General features: G+C 39.4%; 3 protein-coding genes across 3 annotated transcripts; 1 reads left to right on the top strand and 2 right to left on the bottom strand.

Annotated features, from left to right (window-relative positions):
• Window positions 1-4,527: 4,527 nt before the first annotated feature.
• LOC104938759 (uncharacterized) lies at window positions 4,528-7,238 on the bottom strand. The gene is made up of 9 exons (XM_010755205.3): window positions 6,572-7,238; window positions 6,394-6,486; window positions 6,203-6,307; window positions 5,964-6,073; window positions 5,674-5,865; window positions 5,402-5,564; window positions 5,131-5,296; window positions 4,876-4,970; window positions 4,528-4,780 (listed from the first exon to the last, which is right to left on the bottom strand). The coding sequence occupies exons 1-9, from the start codon at window positions 7,152-7,154 to the stop codon at window positions 4,695-4,697; spliced, it is 1,593 nt and encodes a 530-aa protein (XP_010753507.3). The 5' UTR covers window positions 7,155-7,238; the 3' UTR covers window positions 4,528-4,694.
• LOC109140007 (uncharacterized) lies at window positions 7,177-8,306 on the bottom strand. The gene is made up of 3 exons (XM_027283030.1): window positions 8,150-8,306; window positions 7,234-8,059; window positions 7,177-7,192 (listed from the first exon to the last, which is right to left on the bottom strand). Exons 1-3 carry the CDS (start codon window positions 8,304-8,306, stop codon window positions 7,177-7,179), a joined length of 999 nt encoding a protein of 332 aa, XP_027138831.1.
• A 1,360-nt stretch (window positions 8,307-9,666) lies between these two features.
• On the top strand, window positions 9,667-13,145 carry irg1l (immunoresponsive gene 1, like). Its single transcript, XM_010754588.3, has 6 exons — window positions 9,667-9,749; window positions 10,281-10,335; window positions 10,451-10,638; window positions 10,967-11,059; window positions 11,518-11,723; window positions 12,194-13,145. Exons 1-6 carry the CDS (start codon window positions 9,732-9,734, stop codon window positions 13,119-13,121), a joined length of 1,488 nt encoding a protein of 495 aa, XP_010752890.2. The 5' UTR covers window positions 9,667-9,731; the 3' UTR covers window positions 13,122-13,145.
• Window positions 13,146-14,972: the final 1,827 nt, after the last annotated feature.

The following is a 14,972-nucleotide window of genomic DNA, read 5'->3' as shown; positions in this document are numbered from 1 at the left end:
CCTGTGGGCATCCTGGCCTGTGGCTGTGTCCATGGGTACAGTGGCAGGCTAAGGTGGCAACCCTGTCCTGGGCACATAGAAAGAAATTTTTGGACTACTGCTGCCATTAGCCCCAAGAAACCCTACACACAGTCTGCAAATGACTATAGCACCCAGGAAAAAATGCACCAGGGAGACTCTGAATCAATTCCTCATGGGCCAACCTTAGCTTCTTGTGACACTCCTAGATGGAAATCCAAAAGTAGGCATAGCTGAGGTCTGGAGTGGCAAACCCAGATGCTGGGACTTCTCCCTGTGGTCAAAGTGCCAAAGAAACCAATAAAATGTTTTACAATGTTTTCTTGTGATTGCAGTTGTTTATTCTCCTGGATTAGTCTTACTGAGGGAGAGGCGGGTGTGTCACAGTGCAATCAAAAAGTAAATAACATAATGTTTGGCAATTAGCAGTGGTTTTAAACTGTTTAACTGTAAACATCACCAGCCCAATTGATAATACCTGATAAATTATAGGCGCTATAGTAACCTGTTCCTAAAAGAGGCATTACAATATATATTTTATCTTATACAATCAAATAAAATCAAAGCAAAAAATACTGACTGAAAAAGGGCTAAAACCTTTGCTTATTACACCTTTTCCATAGTTTGTGGTATAGATCCTAGATCCTAGATTTACACACTGAAAATATACACCATATAATCCAATGTGACCAATACAGCTACTATAAACTCTACTTTATAATACTTCAGTTTTTGTTAACACTGTCAGAGAGGTATTAATTTAACTATTATATGTTTACAATTGAGGTTGTAGTTTGCATTAGTGTAGTGTACTGGACTGCATATATTGAGAGTTGTTTCTAATATTTTGGGCACCCCATTTACATACATGAGAGTCCTTACTCACTAAAATGAGCAAGTTGTTTTTATTAATAAAAAATAACAAACAAAAAATGTCTCTCTTTATTTGATGCCAAATATATGACATTTGTGGCTTTTTTTTATTCAAAACTGATGTTGTTGGCAATGTGTATGAGAAAAGATTTTTTACTTTATGTGTAAAAGTCAGTGCAACCCAGTTTTGGCAGTATCGGTAAACTGCCCCCCAGAAAATATCATCTTTCTCTTGCAGTAAGACTACTGTTTATTAATAGTGATTATGTGATGTGAGCAAAACACTTGAAATCATAATGTATTCATGCCTTTCCACTATGTACGGTGGGTCAGGATCTCTCTCACAACACAATCTTACAGCTTTTATAAGACGGTTTTTAGATTTACAATAGAAATCCACAATGATGATAGCGGTGTATATTCTCGGTTATCGATGACAAATTTATTTATCTACATATACATAGTATACATAATATAGAACAGGCGCTATGGGGTCTAGAGGGTTGACAACAATCTGTTAAGCCAGGTGAGACATCTCCACCAAGCCTCATAGAGAGAGAGAGAGATGAAGTTGGATTAGTCAGAGAGAGCTCTGACAGACTCTACACTGAAAAGGGGTTGAGCCAGGAAGTCACCAGAAAATTACTGAGCATGTTATTCTTGGAAATCTATGCTTCCTTCAGTAATTCCCTTCAGGAAGTTCATGAAAAAACAATACACCAAATGACGTTTTATAATGCTGCTTAAGTGATTTAAGTAATTCACCATACCTAGTTTTTAAACTCCTTGCAATAGCAATGGTTTCTGTTTAATCATGGGCCTATATTTGTTCTTTAAACAATGGCATGTCTTTAAACATGAGACCACACAAAATAATGAGATATTTTGTCAATATTTTGCTTTCTCATTAAGTTTCAAATTTAAACACTTTTTGTTGTCTTAAACATGTTGAGCTGTGGTATATCTAGAGTCAATTCTTCTATAGAATAGATGTTTACCAAGTGTCAACCTCAGGGGCTGAGAAATGAAGCCAATGCGGAAGAGTCAAAAACTACAACTAGCAGCTGCTTGTTGCTCTTCTTCACAGCAGAAATAAACATGTTTACAGTTTTGGTCTCTGTAGCTAATTTTCCCGTTCATGCCAACTGTACTGAGGGTGAATTTATTTTAACACTCATCTGTTCAAATTATATTAAGACTTCATGATGGTGCTTTGGAAACCTCCGGATGATGTTACTCATGCGCTGTACATTCTTTTTACTGTCATTGATGTTTACTTAATTTTTTTCCAAGTCACTTCCTTGTGACTGCCATTGTATCTTGTCTGCCACACATTGTGTAAGGATGGTGTAATCTCTTTGGGTAAAGTTCCTCAGTAACATACCACCCATCAAGGAAGTTGACGGACAACAAAAGATCAGATGTCTAACCTTATCTGCTGCACTATGACATCAGAAGCACACTTTCCTCAGAAAAAGTCTAAAAAGTGAGGTTCCTTCAAAAGAATTACTATTTATAGAATTTCTCCATCATTCTGTAATCACACCTTAAAAATTCAGACTGACTCTCTTTCAGGATTGTAGCCTTATCTGGACCTTGACTTACAAAATAAGACATAAAGCTAAACTAAACCATGGTTAAACTAAATTAGCATAATGACATAATTTATGAATTAAAATTGACTTTAAACTTATGCCAGCTCTCCTTAGTGTTAATGTTGTTCATATACTTTGTTCCCTCAAGGAAGCATATATAAATTAAATAGAAGTGGCCCTAGTACAGAATCTTGTGGAACTCCATGACAAACTTTGGTGTGCATGAAGGATCGTCATTGACGTGAACCAACAGAGAATGATCGACATTTTATTGTTTAATCTGCAGTTAGGACAGCCCAGATTTTATTGTTGGTTTCCAATGATTCCACTGAGTTTCCAAGAATATTTCCGTATTGTTGCCTAATGGTTAGCACAACCAAGACATAATTATTGTGCTAGTGGAAAAAACCTAAGGATATTTCTTTATGGCCACCTTATTGGTCACGGCAACCAAGATTTTATTGGTGAGACTCATAGACTATTGTGCTAGTGGAAAAAAATAATCTTGTTAAGTGAATATAATCGGGAACAGTTTGGACATAAATTTCTTTGACATAAATATAAAGCAAACAACCTGGTAGCCTAGTGATTGAGACACATACTTACATGCTCTGTATGTACTAAATAGGGTACCATGTTACTATTTATATGTTACTATTTAACCTATTGAAAAGGGTGATGAAAGTGAATATACAGTAGCTGTTGTGGGCAACTTTGTCACTTGGACTGAGCTGATCCATCTGTGACAAAGACGAAGGAACTAATAGTGGATCTGAGGAGGGTGAAAACACCAGTGACCCCTGTTTCCATACAGGGGGTCACTGTGGATAGTGTTGAGGAGTATAAGTACCTGGGGGTGTACTTGAATAAAAAATTGGACTGGACTAGAAACACAGAGGCTGTCTACAAAAAGGGCCAAAGCCGACTCTTTTTCCTAAGGAGGCTGAGGTCCTTTAACATCTGCCAGACAATGCTAAGGATGTTTTATGAGTCTGTGGCCAGTGCGATCTTCTTTGCTGCCACATGTTGGGGCAGTGGGCTGAAGATCGCAGACACCAACAGACTTAACAAACTGGTCAGGAGAGCTGGTGATGTAGTGGGGGAGGACACTCTGGACACTCTGAAGACCGTGGCAGAGAGGAGGATGCTGTCCAAGCTTTATTCCATATTGGACAATGTCTCTCACCCTCTCTATGACACACTGGCTCTGCAGAGGAGCTCCTTCAGCAGCAGACTCCTCTCTCTGAAATGCACCACAGAGCGACACAGGAAATCATTCCTGCCTGCGGTCATTAATCTCTATAATGCCACCCTCAGCTGACATATACACAGACATTTACTTTTATAGATATAGATATATATATATAGTTTATATGTATATATTTATGTATTTATATATTTATATTTATTTGTAATTGATGATTACTTGTTTTACTTATACTGGAGTATTGTAACTAAACTGGGATTATTAAAGTATTTCTGATTCTGATTCTGATTCTGATACTGATCACTACATCCTTGAATAAGCTACAGCTGGAATCTTTTGTTGCATCTCATTTCCCCCCCTTTCTTTCTACTGTTTTCTTCCTGTCACCTCTCAGTTGTCAACTATTGAAGGGTTATTGTTAGGTTTAGTGTTTATTAAATGTTCCTAAAATATGAATCTGTATTATTGGTGACATTATTTTTCTTTTAGGACACATATATTACACAACATCATTAAAGTTTGTTGTTTATGTTCACAGATTTATTCAAGACAAGATACTTTAAATACATACAGTATAGGAACCCGAGAGTTTTGTGTTCGTCCATTAAAATTAGCATAAGTACAAAGTGCATAAGTGCAAAATTGACAGTATAATTTAAATGAATAAATACATATTTATAGAATTATTAACCATTTACAAGTAATTTCATAAAGATATTTTGATATGCTTCTAATTTTACTAAATCACAGTTGTTACAATTTTGTTTTTGTCAGAAATATATTTTAAAATAAAATAACATTTGCAAAAAAGAAAAAAGAAAGAAATTAAAAGAAAAAGAGTTACAGTTATACAGTTATATATATACACACACAACCTTCCACACAGTCTTCCCATATTGTTCATAAAGTGTTCCTGAGATTGTTGAATGAAAATGGGGGAGCTGAAGAAGCCAATCTTGTAGGGAACCAGGTATGAAAGAGAGAAATGAGGTATGAGACAATCACACCATAGTGCTTTTCACTCTGTCAAAGATCTGTCTGACTTTTACTGCAGGGACACAGCCTTCCCTCACAATGGTGATGATCCCTGTGAAAAAGAGTATGACAGGCTTGAGTTAGAAAGTTCATGTTAAAACACATAAAAAAAAGAAAGAATGTAGTTGGAATACTTTTGTGTTTTACCTTCATCGATCTTCAGGCAGTTGACTATAGTGGAAGCAACAACTTCATTTGAGTCTCCATCACACAGAACTCCTTGGATCTTGTGTCCCAGTCGACTGTGGTAAAAGAAATCGTAGGAGAAGGTGTGTGAGTAAATGTGCGTGTAGTTTCCACCCATTACCTATATACTGTGATAGACAATAAACAACGCATCTGTCACTCTGCTACTCAAGATACCAATCTAGAGTACAGTGAGGTCTGTGAAGAGACACTTACTTGATGACCATGGTGTGGTGGGTGCTGTCTGGCTCTCCGCTGGGATTGGCTGAGGTAATAGCAATGGGTCCAGTGATGTCACACAGGTGGCCAGTCACCGTGTGGTCAGGGACACGGATCATGATGCTCTCCTTGGTACCAACACGGTCATAAGCTGGTCCCACACCTCCATGAGATAAATTAAGAGTTGAGGTGAATATTTTTTTTTTCATATAAGATAAGATAAGGTAAGAGTTAGCGAGTCCATTAACCCAACGTTTAAACTGCTTACCTAGTCTGAACAGCCAGTCCCCTTTGCTGACGATGCAGCTGATGCCTCCTGGATATACATTCCTCATAAACTCCCAGAGCAGAGGACTGAAGGGAGGCTTGGCTGCCACCAGCTGCTCCACGTTAGAAATGCAAATACAGATGGGCTTCTCTGCTGGTCTATCCTGGATGGAGCCACAGATAAGAGGTACATGAGTTTCATATTAAGGACAAAATGTTGAAGTTGTATTTAACAATGTTATACTACACTTCCAACTTATTTTCAGTTCTTACTTTAATATTGTAGATTTTCTCTATAGCCTGTGGATTCTTGCAGGAGGCAGCCAGGGCATACACAGTGTCTGTGGGAACACCACATACTCCCCCTTCCTCCAGAAGTTTAGCGATTTTCATGAGACCACTGGTGACTCGTGAATTAGCCACAGGACAGGGTAGCTCCGGAGCAGAGTCCTGCTTCATTTTCTCCTGAAAAAGATCACGGAGGAAGGGAAGTTTTCATGAATATGACAGACCCCTATAGAATTGACAGCATAATGCAAAAGAAGAATCTATTAATCGGTTACCTTTATTAACGGAGGGCCCATAGGTAGCAGTCTCTGTGAGAAGATGCAGTTCACCAATGACGCAAGAAATCCATATATGCAAATTATTGAAACCAGTGCAAGCATGGCCACTGTAGAGAAAATGTGTTCACAATGTTTCAGTAAGAAGATGGATTTTTTGTTTGACAGATTTGATTTCAATTTAAGTGCATTTCTAGATTTAACAAATGTACTCACAATGAGTCTTTGTCTGCACTTACTTTCTAATTGATACGGCAGTCGCTGCAGAGTGGAAAGCAGGAAACAGACCAGAACGACTTCCATGACTACTGTTAGACACAGCAAAACCAGGTTCCTGTAGGCAGCTGACAAAAAACAATGGAAGATGAAAACACACTCAAAAATTATTTTTTCTTCTTTTTGTATAAAACAATAATTTTGTGAACCTTACCAATCAGTATAAGGAAACCATTAATGACCAAGAAAGCAATGGCTCCCGCTGTAAAAGCGTAGGTTGCATCTGTGGAAAACTGAAGCAGGTCACCTAGAAAAAATAAACTTCAGATCAGAATTCTGCATAATTCAGTCAGAAATATGCTCAATTTAAACACAAATTTGTACTAACATACCTGCAAACCTAAACCAGGTCCAGGTTGCCCATACTACTACATAGATGGATGAGATGACAGACCCAAAACGGCCACCTTCCATCACTTGCAGCCGACTGACATAGGCCTGGATGATGGCTCCAGCGATAAGGACCCAAGGGACAGTCAAATGAAGGAACGCAGGATTTGTATTGGATAAACTTGTATGAAGAGCTGAAAGAGCTGCAACCCCATTTGAAAGATAGAATAGGGCATCTGAAGCCCGGTCAGTTTGGGGCAATTTTTGATCCCCCTCCTTGGACCTGTTGCAGCTTAAAGCCTTTTTCAACTGGTCTGTGGAGATGGGCTGTGGTCCTACAGGGATTAGAGACTTCTCTGCTATGGTGTTAATAAGACGTGTGAAGGTACCATACAGGGAGACTGCTGTGAACAGGGAGCAAGCTATACCAAAGAAGATGTAGTATCCATGGAGAGGGATCTGGGGGATTGTTGCCACTGTGAGCAGTACAAACAGCATGTTGTGGATCAGTTCCAGGACATCTGTGTTCAGGCTTCCCACACAGAGCACTAGGCCTGCTGCAACAAAGAGCCAATCTCCCACCATCGCTTCCCTCCCTGAGACCACTCTAACATCTTCCACAACTAGAGCAGATAGCACAAACTCATCCCAAGTCTTGATCAGCCAGTATGTGGCATGAAGACCAAACTTTGTGGTGTAGTAGCAGTCTTGGCGCAGTAGGGCATAGTAGCTGGAGAGCAACTGGGCAGCTATGATGATTGAAACCCATGCAGATCCTAACCCAAAGGACTTCATGTAGCCAAAGCTGTAAAAAGCAAAGATGAAGGAGGCAATAGTGTCACAGAAGAAACCCAAGGCCATGGGCTCTGCATATTTTGTGTTTTTCTTCTTTTCTTGGCCAATGCTCTGGGCATTTGTTGAGTTGGTGGTTCCTAGCAGGAGAACATTAAACAGGGGTGTACCAAAGCCTTTGAGGACTAAACGTTGAGTCAGACCTTTGACAAGCAGTGCAGCTGAACCATAGATGGCAAAAATCAGAATGAGCAACTCCAGAATACCAGAAACCACACGAGCCCAGTCGCTTGCCACCAGAGCCACTGCTTCAAAGACTAAGGTGGCTGTGATGGCCCCAAAGACAAAAGGCATGATATAGTTGACTGTGGCAGAGCAGAAGGCTAGGAGGAAGGACAGAAGGATATAGGGAACCAGACCAGCAATTGCTGACTCGCTTACAGAAAGGCATAAATAGCAAACTGGGATCTCAGTGGTGGCATTTGAAGATGTGTTGCTTATTATGTCAGTAGACAAATTGTTCATCGCTGCTGAAGGAGTGTCATCTAAGGCACCAAAGTAGATTCGGGTGGCACCATAACTGCCCCACAAAGCAGCATAGCCAATGAAGGAAGTGGCACTCAGATGATCATATTTTCTAAAGGATAGCAGTCCGGCCACCAGTTGGCTTAGACCACCAATCAGGATGAGATGAACACCTATAAAAAAACATGGAATTTAAATTACTAAGACAATTGTACATTATATTTTATTTGTCTTTTTTTTATACAGTTTTCTAAAGGTTTTACCTGCAAGTATGTTCTCCACTCCCACTGGTGCTTTGCCAGTGTGTGCTGTATTAAAGTTCTGTAGAAGTACGATGAATGCACTGATCCCATTGGCTAATATCCCTAACACTCCTGGTTCACCATAGAAACTGGCTGGAAACCCATCTAATGTTGCCATAGTATCGTCAGACTGAACTTTTACTGAAACAACACAGAGAGCATATCATATATGAATGTATACATGCATGCATATACATTTTCCAGAAATTAAGCATAATGTGCAATTACAAGTCAGCCAAAGGAAAAATTTTGAATTCTGTTTTAATCTTGGTTGATTTATTTGTCAACACTTTATTTGTCATGGTCAAATAAGATAAGATAAGATAAAGTAAGATTAGATAAAATAAGATAAGAAAAATAGATAAGATAGACTTTATTGTCCTCACACTAGGGACATTCTCTTGTTATAGCAGCTCACAGTACACAAGGTAGAAAAGAAAATTACTCATAAATAAAAATGAAATACAAAAATACTAGAAATTGGAAAAAATAACATAAAATATAAAATAAAGTTTTTTATATATACACCTTTCTTGTATATGGATGGATAAGGATGCACTGTATACACACATGGTGTAAAGCATTATAATAAGATCCACAAATATGTCTATATATAACAGGAAGCGTCACAAAAAGAGATTTTCCAGAATACAGCAGGAGTTATAGATAATAGAGTATAAACTGCACATATGCAGAAGATATCAGCACTGAGAGAGAGGCATCTACTAAGTGAAAATACTAAAACTAAATTGAAGTTCTTTTAAGCACCTGGTCATAAGTGGCCTGACCTATTGCTGTTGTGTGACAGTATCAAGAGACGCAGCAGAGTACTTTAGTGCTCTATGACTAATAAGCAGCAGGTGTTTTCATGTGTATGCATTTCATCCATAACTAACAGACTGAACAGAGTTCCCAAAAGACAGGCATTGTTTTTGATTTTCTCAGTTATTAATTCAGATTTTGGTATTCTCTGTTATTCTCAAACATAGCTTTCCATTGTATTTTTTTCTGTTCTGCCATTGAGCATCTTTCAACTAACTGATCATGTCTAACTATATCACCATCAATTCATTATGTAGCATTTTGTCACAAGTCTTTGTGCTAGTTAGTAATAAAGCAAATGAAAATAGTCTTACCTGGTGAAGATACTCAGACAAAACAGTTGTGCTGTTCTGAAGCACGGATGAAAGTTTGTCATAAATAAGGCTTGAGTGGTGGGTGTAGGAGGAGTTCATGAAAATTTCCCCTTACGACAGTGCAGTCCTGTAACCTGAGAAGTGACATCACTGCTCCCCTAAGATAATACTGCCACTCCTTACCCTTCCTATTCTAAAGGTGATGATGTCCACTGTGGAAATTCCTTCACTTTATCTGATATGGTTTTAATACCGGCATTTATGTGTTTCCCTGTTCCTCCCAGGTCAGTATCTGGACTATATAAGGCAGGTATACTTTCAGTCTAAAAAGCATCAGCATCACTCACAACCTGTTGACTGCAAACCTACTGCAAGAAGAGCAAGAAGAGAAATAACTGACTGAAGCCATGATCTCCACATTACAGGTAAAGATTTAAAGATTTTTTAAGAGATGATACATTCATAGGAATAAATACACCCCACACTGTAATAAAGTAGATAAATCTTGTTCATACTTAACTCAAAAGTTTGCATTGTTTAGGTGTTTTTCTGAATACATGATTGGAATAGTTTAACACAGCTCTTGTTAAATATTGAGTGCATTACACACGGTGTATCAGAGCTGTTACAGCAACACCTCAGCAGCACAATAGCTCTTTCAGAGGCACAAAGGGTGAGTAATAATCATTATCACACTGGCCATCGGGAGAGCCGGGAGAATTCCTGGTGTGGTGGCAGGGGATGCTCTTGAAACTGAACATAACTGTCAACTGACACTGTTTTTAACTTTATTGGGGTTTAAAAAAAAAAATAAACCTAAAAGATATATCTTTTAGGGCAGAAAATCACTGTGTGTGTGCTAACAGCTCTGAGATGAAAAGCAACTATGTTAAAGGAAATGTTACACTTAGTGGTTTACAGGTGTCAGTAAAGATATTCTGTACTCTGTTCTGCAGAGAACCATTAGACCAGTCTGGGCTAGCAGAGGGCTGCATAACTCTGCAGTGGAAGGTAAACTCAACTTTACTCCATCCAATTTCAGAAACACACAAAGATCTATTTCTTTCTGGGGGGGGGGGTTCCTCCACGTATTATTGACCTTTTTTCTTGCTCTTCACCCCTGCAGCCTTAAAGTACCAGGCACCTGGGGACACAGTCACGGCCAGCTATGGGAAGTTCATCAGTGAGATAAAGCCCCAGCACTTGTCCTCAGTGGTGCTTCACCGCAGTAAAAGAATGGTGCTGGACAGCATTGGAGTTGGTATGATTGGCAGCACAACAGACGTGTTTGAACTGGCCCTTCAGCACTGCCAGGTGAGGCATAAGAGGAAAGAAATTACTTATCTGATATGCTTGACCTTAAACACTAGCTGTAAGTCAGTGCAATAGCTGCGTGTGGACAGATGATTTCTTCATATAACAGGAAGATTTTTGTTTTCCATCTGGTGACCTTTTTCTCCAAAGTTACATGAATGACATATGACTTACAGAAGAAAGAAACTTATTCAGCTTACAAACGAAGAACAATATTCCACAGCTTTTTGAAGTAAAGTTCACTTTTTATATGGGATGACACACGCTGTGACTGTATAATGTTGTAATAATGCCCTGTGTTTACCTGTCTTCATCTTTTCCCCTACAGCACATGTATGCTCCTGATGACATCAGCTCTATCTATGGACGCACAGGCACAAGGCTCTCCCCGACACTGGCAGCTTTCGTCAATGGAGTGGCCGTGAGTATTAATAGTTGGAACCGATGGCTCACCATTGTTGCTAGTACACTAGACAATTTCAGACGCAGTACACCCATTAACCAAACTATAGCTATTTTATACTCTGTCTGGGCAACCAACAAAAGGACCCCACATTACCCCTCTGCAGAAATTTCCAAGGTTTTGCCAGCAAACATTGCTTGGCTTCAATTTCCTGAAGAGGTCTTCAGGATGTCTGTCTCATTTCTGTAGCCTGCGATTACCCACTGAAGCCTGTTATTGCTATGGAGGGGATTTTCCATTTCACAGAAAGATGAGATGGGTGTAGAAAGCTGAATTGCAGCTAATTTTAAAATTAGTTTAGAGCTTGTTGCTTTATATATATATAGCAATATTATATTATTGCTAGCAACAAGTAACTTCATGTATATATTATCATTTGATTAATAAAATGTGTCTGTTTATTTTATTTGCTGCAGACTCACTCCATGGACTTTGATGATACATGGCACCCTGCCACTCATCCCTCAGGAGCAGTCCTTCCTGCTGTGTTAGCACTCAGTGACATGATGCCTGCTAGTAATAAACCCAGTGGCCTGGACTTCCTGCTGGCATTCAACGTTGGGATTGAGATCCAGGGCCGATTAATGAGGTTCTCTAATGAGGCCCACAACATCCCTAAGAGGTGAGCACCTCCGAGTGTGAGTTAAATTGTACATGGATACTGGCATACATAGGCTGATAGCAACACTGCAGTAGGTTTTGCACTTTGACCACGTAACAGATATAAAGGCAGCTCTTTGCTAAAGTGTCAGTGAGCTGTGAAAGGCGTGTTATTATGTTCTATTATGTACATGAGACAGCAGAGGCTGTGTGAGTCGTATTAGCACAATTAGTCATGTAGAAGTAAATATCACACAGGACTTGGCAAATGTTTACACCAAGTCAAATGACCAGCCACATTATTTGTTTGTTTATCAAATATTGAAATATTTATTCAACTATTTGAAGGCTGTCTCTACATGTGGAGAGTCACGTAAAGGGTAGTTGTTTCAGGAAACTGCTTTACAGCTATAACCTGAGCCAGAGTATCTTGTTCCAAAACATCTGACCAAAGTCGCTCTTTCTCATCCTTTCGGTTTTCTTCATTACCAGGTTTCACCCTCCCAGTGTGGTGGGCACCATGGGAAGTGCAGCTGCCTGTGCTCGCCTCTTGTCTTTGGACCACTCCAAGTGCAGTCATGCCTTGGCTATAGCTGCTTCTCTATCTGGGGCCCCAATGGCTAATGCTGCCACTCAGTCTAAACCCCTCCACATTGGTAATGCCTCACGTCTGGGGCTTGAGGCTGCTCTGCTGGCCTCCCGAGGCCTAGAAGCGAGTCCTCTGGTCCTGGATGCTGTTGCTGGGGTGGCTGGCTTCAATGCATTTTATGAAGACTATGTACCACAGCCTTTAGAATCACCCAATAAGAACGGCCATATGTTCCTGCTAGAGGAGCAGGACATAGGCTTTAAACGCTTCCCTGCCCATCTGGGGATGCACTGGGTGGCAGATGCTGCAGCCTCAGTCCATAAGCTTCTTGTTGGGTTTGGCCCTGGCACTGTCTCTCCAGCTCAAGTCAAAGACATCCTGCTCAGAGTCCCCAAATCAAAGTACATAAACAGGCCTTTCCCCGACTCTGAGCATGAGGCACGCCACTCCTTCCAGTTCAATGCTTGCAGTGCTCTCCTGGATGGCGAGGTGACTGTGCAGTCCTTCACACCCGCTGCCATGATGCGCCCTGACCTTTTCGCTCTGCTGAGCCGTGTGCGTGTGGAGCATCCTCAGGACAACCCAGCTAATTTCAACCTCATGTATGGAGAAGTCCAGGTGACACTTGTTGGGGGAGACATTCTGAAGGGACGCTGTGACACCTTCTATGGTCACTGGCGCAACCCACTGACCAATGAGAGCCTGAAGAAGAAGTTCAGGAACAACGCGGGGGCGGTGCTTCCCTCAGAGAAGGTTGAGAAGCTGATCGATGTGGTGGAGGAGCTGGACAGACTCGGGGACTGCAGGGACCTTCTCTCCGAGCTGCAATGAATGGATAACATTAAAACAAACATTACTGTATATAAATACATTAAAATACATTTTACCTAAATACTTAGGGTAAAATTTATGTAAATATTTGTCAAAATCAATCCTGAAGAATATCACAAATTTAAAAAAAAAGAGTAAAAAAAAAGAAAAATGAAACTGCCTCCTGCACGTAGTAAAGATGTTTATTATTAAATGACTGTAATTAATTGTTTACTTCTGACAAATACAGACATATAATTTGAACCAGGTTAGAACACATTCATCTAATGTACATGTGCTGAATAATTTTAGTGTATTATTCTGCTTTATTTGATCTCTGTAACTTTAAGGAAGTATCTTAGAAATAGATATGAGTTGTAAAATGTGATCTTATAATAAAAATGTATGTATTGAATAGTGTACAATATGAAAATGATACATATAAGTAGTGCAGAATGCATTATTTCTGACAATAATGGATCGTTACAATGTTCATTTAAATGATGTAAGTGCTTGATGCTTGTAATGCAACAGTTACATTTACATTACACAGCTATGTTGCACATTTGTTTGTGTGATTTTCTTTTAATAAAATGAATCAAAAACAAACATTTTCAGAAATTCAGTTGATGAAAAAATGGAAAATTATAAAGTGTCCTTTTTGGCCCAGAGAAAAGGACACTGTGAAAGCACCACAAAAAATTCTGTGTTTCCCCTAAAGGAAATTATTCTGTAGAAAAACATAGTGCCTAATGATGTCACACTCTGTGAGTAGGTTAACCATTCATGGATGAATGGATTGATGTCCTGTTTTCTTGCGCCCCACAAAGGTGTTTTTCTCTTCCTCTTTTAAATGTGAAGCAATGATTGAAAAAGGAGTTTTCTTCCTCATTCTAGTGTATTGACCTATGTCAATGATTGGCAATAAGTGTGCATAGGACGAAATGGAAAAGCAAGGGACACAGGAAAACCATGTCTTAGCAAAGAAGTACTTTGCAAAGTGCTTATAAAGCTTGATAAAGCATTAAAGAAAACCCATAAAGCATTAAAGAAGAAAGTTTTATATATATAATATAATAGTATATATAGATATAGATATATATATATATATATATATATATATCTATATAGTATATATATAGTATATATTATAATATATCGCTAGATACAGTGGTATGAAAGTTTGGGCACCTGATCGTTTTCAGGATTTTCCTTTAGAAATCATTGGTTGTTCGGATCAGCATTTCAGTTAATTAATCATATAGCAGACAAACCAGTGATATTTGAGAAGGAAATGAAGTTATAGAATTAACAGAAAGTGTGCAATAATTCTAAATCAAAAGTGGACAGTGCATACAAATTTGGGCACCCCAACAGAAAATTACATCAATATTTCGTAGATCTCCTTTTGCAGAAATAACAGCCTCTAAACGCTTCCTATAGCTTCCAATGAGGGTCTGGAGTGTGGGTTGGAAAAGGTATTTTTGACCATTCTTCTTTACAAAACATCTCAATTCAGTCAGGTTTGATGGCTTTCGAGCAGGACAGCCCGCTTTAAAATCACACACAGATTTCAATAATGTCTGGGGACTGAGATGCCATTCCAGAACGTTGTAGTTGTTCCTCTGCAATGAGCCTTTGTTAGAGTTTGAGCAGTGGTTGGGTCGTTGTTCCTTGTGAAGTACCAGCCCCGGCGCAACTTCAACTTTGTCACTGATCGTGAACTTGTTGGCAAGAAATCTGCTGATACTGACTTGAATCCATGCGACCTTCAACTCTACAAGATTGGCCAGTACCCTGCACTGGCCACACAGCCCCACAGCATGATGGAACCCCACGAAATTTTACTGTGGTAGCAAGTGTTTCTTCTGA

This window comes from Larimichthys crocea, chromosome I (genome assembly GCF_000972845.2).
Source record: "Larimichthys crocea isolate SSNF chromosome I, L_crocea_2.0, whole genome shotgun sequence".
Classification (NCBI taxonomy): domain Eukaryota; kingdom Metazoa; phylum Chordata; class Actinopteri; family Sciaenidae; genus Larimichthys; species Larimichthys crocea.
Note: the sequence above shows the minus strand (reverse complement) of the source record. Positions and strands in the feature narration are given on the sequence as shown.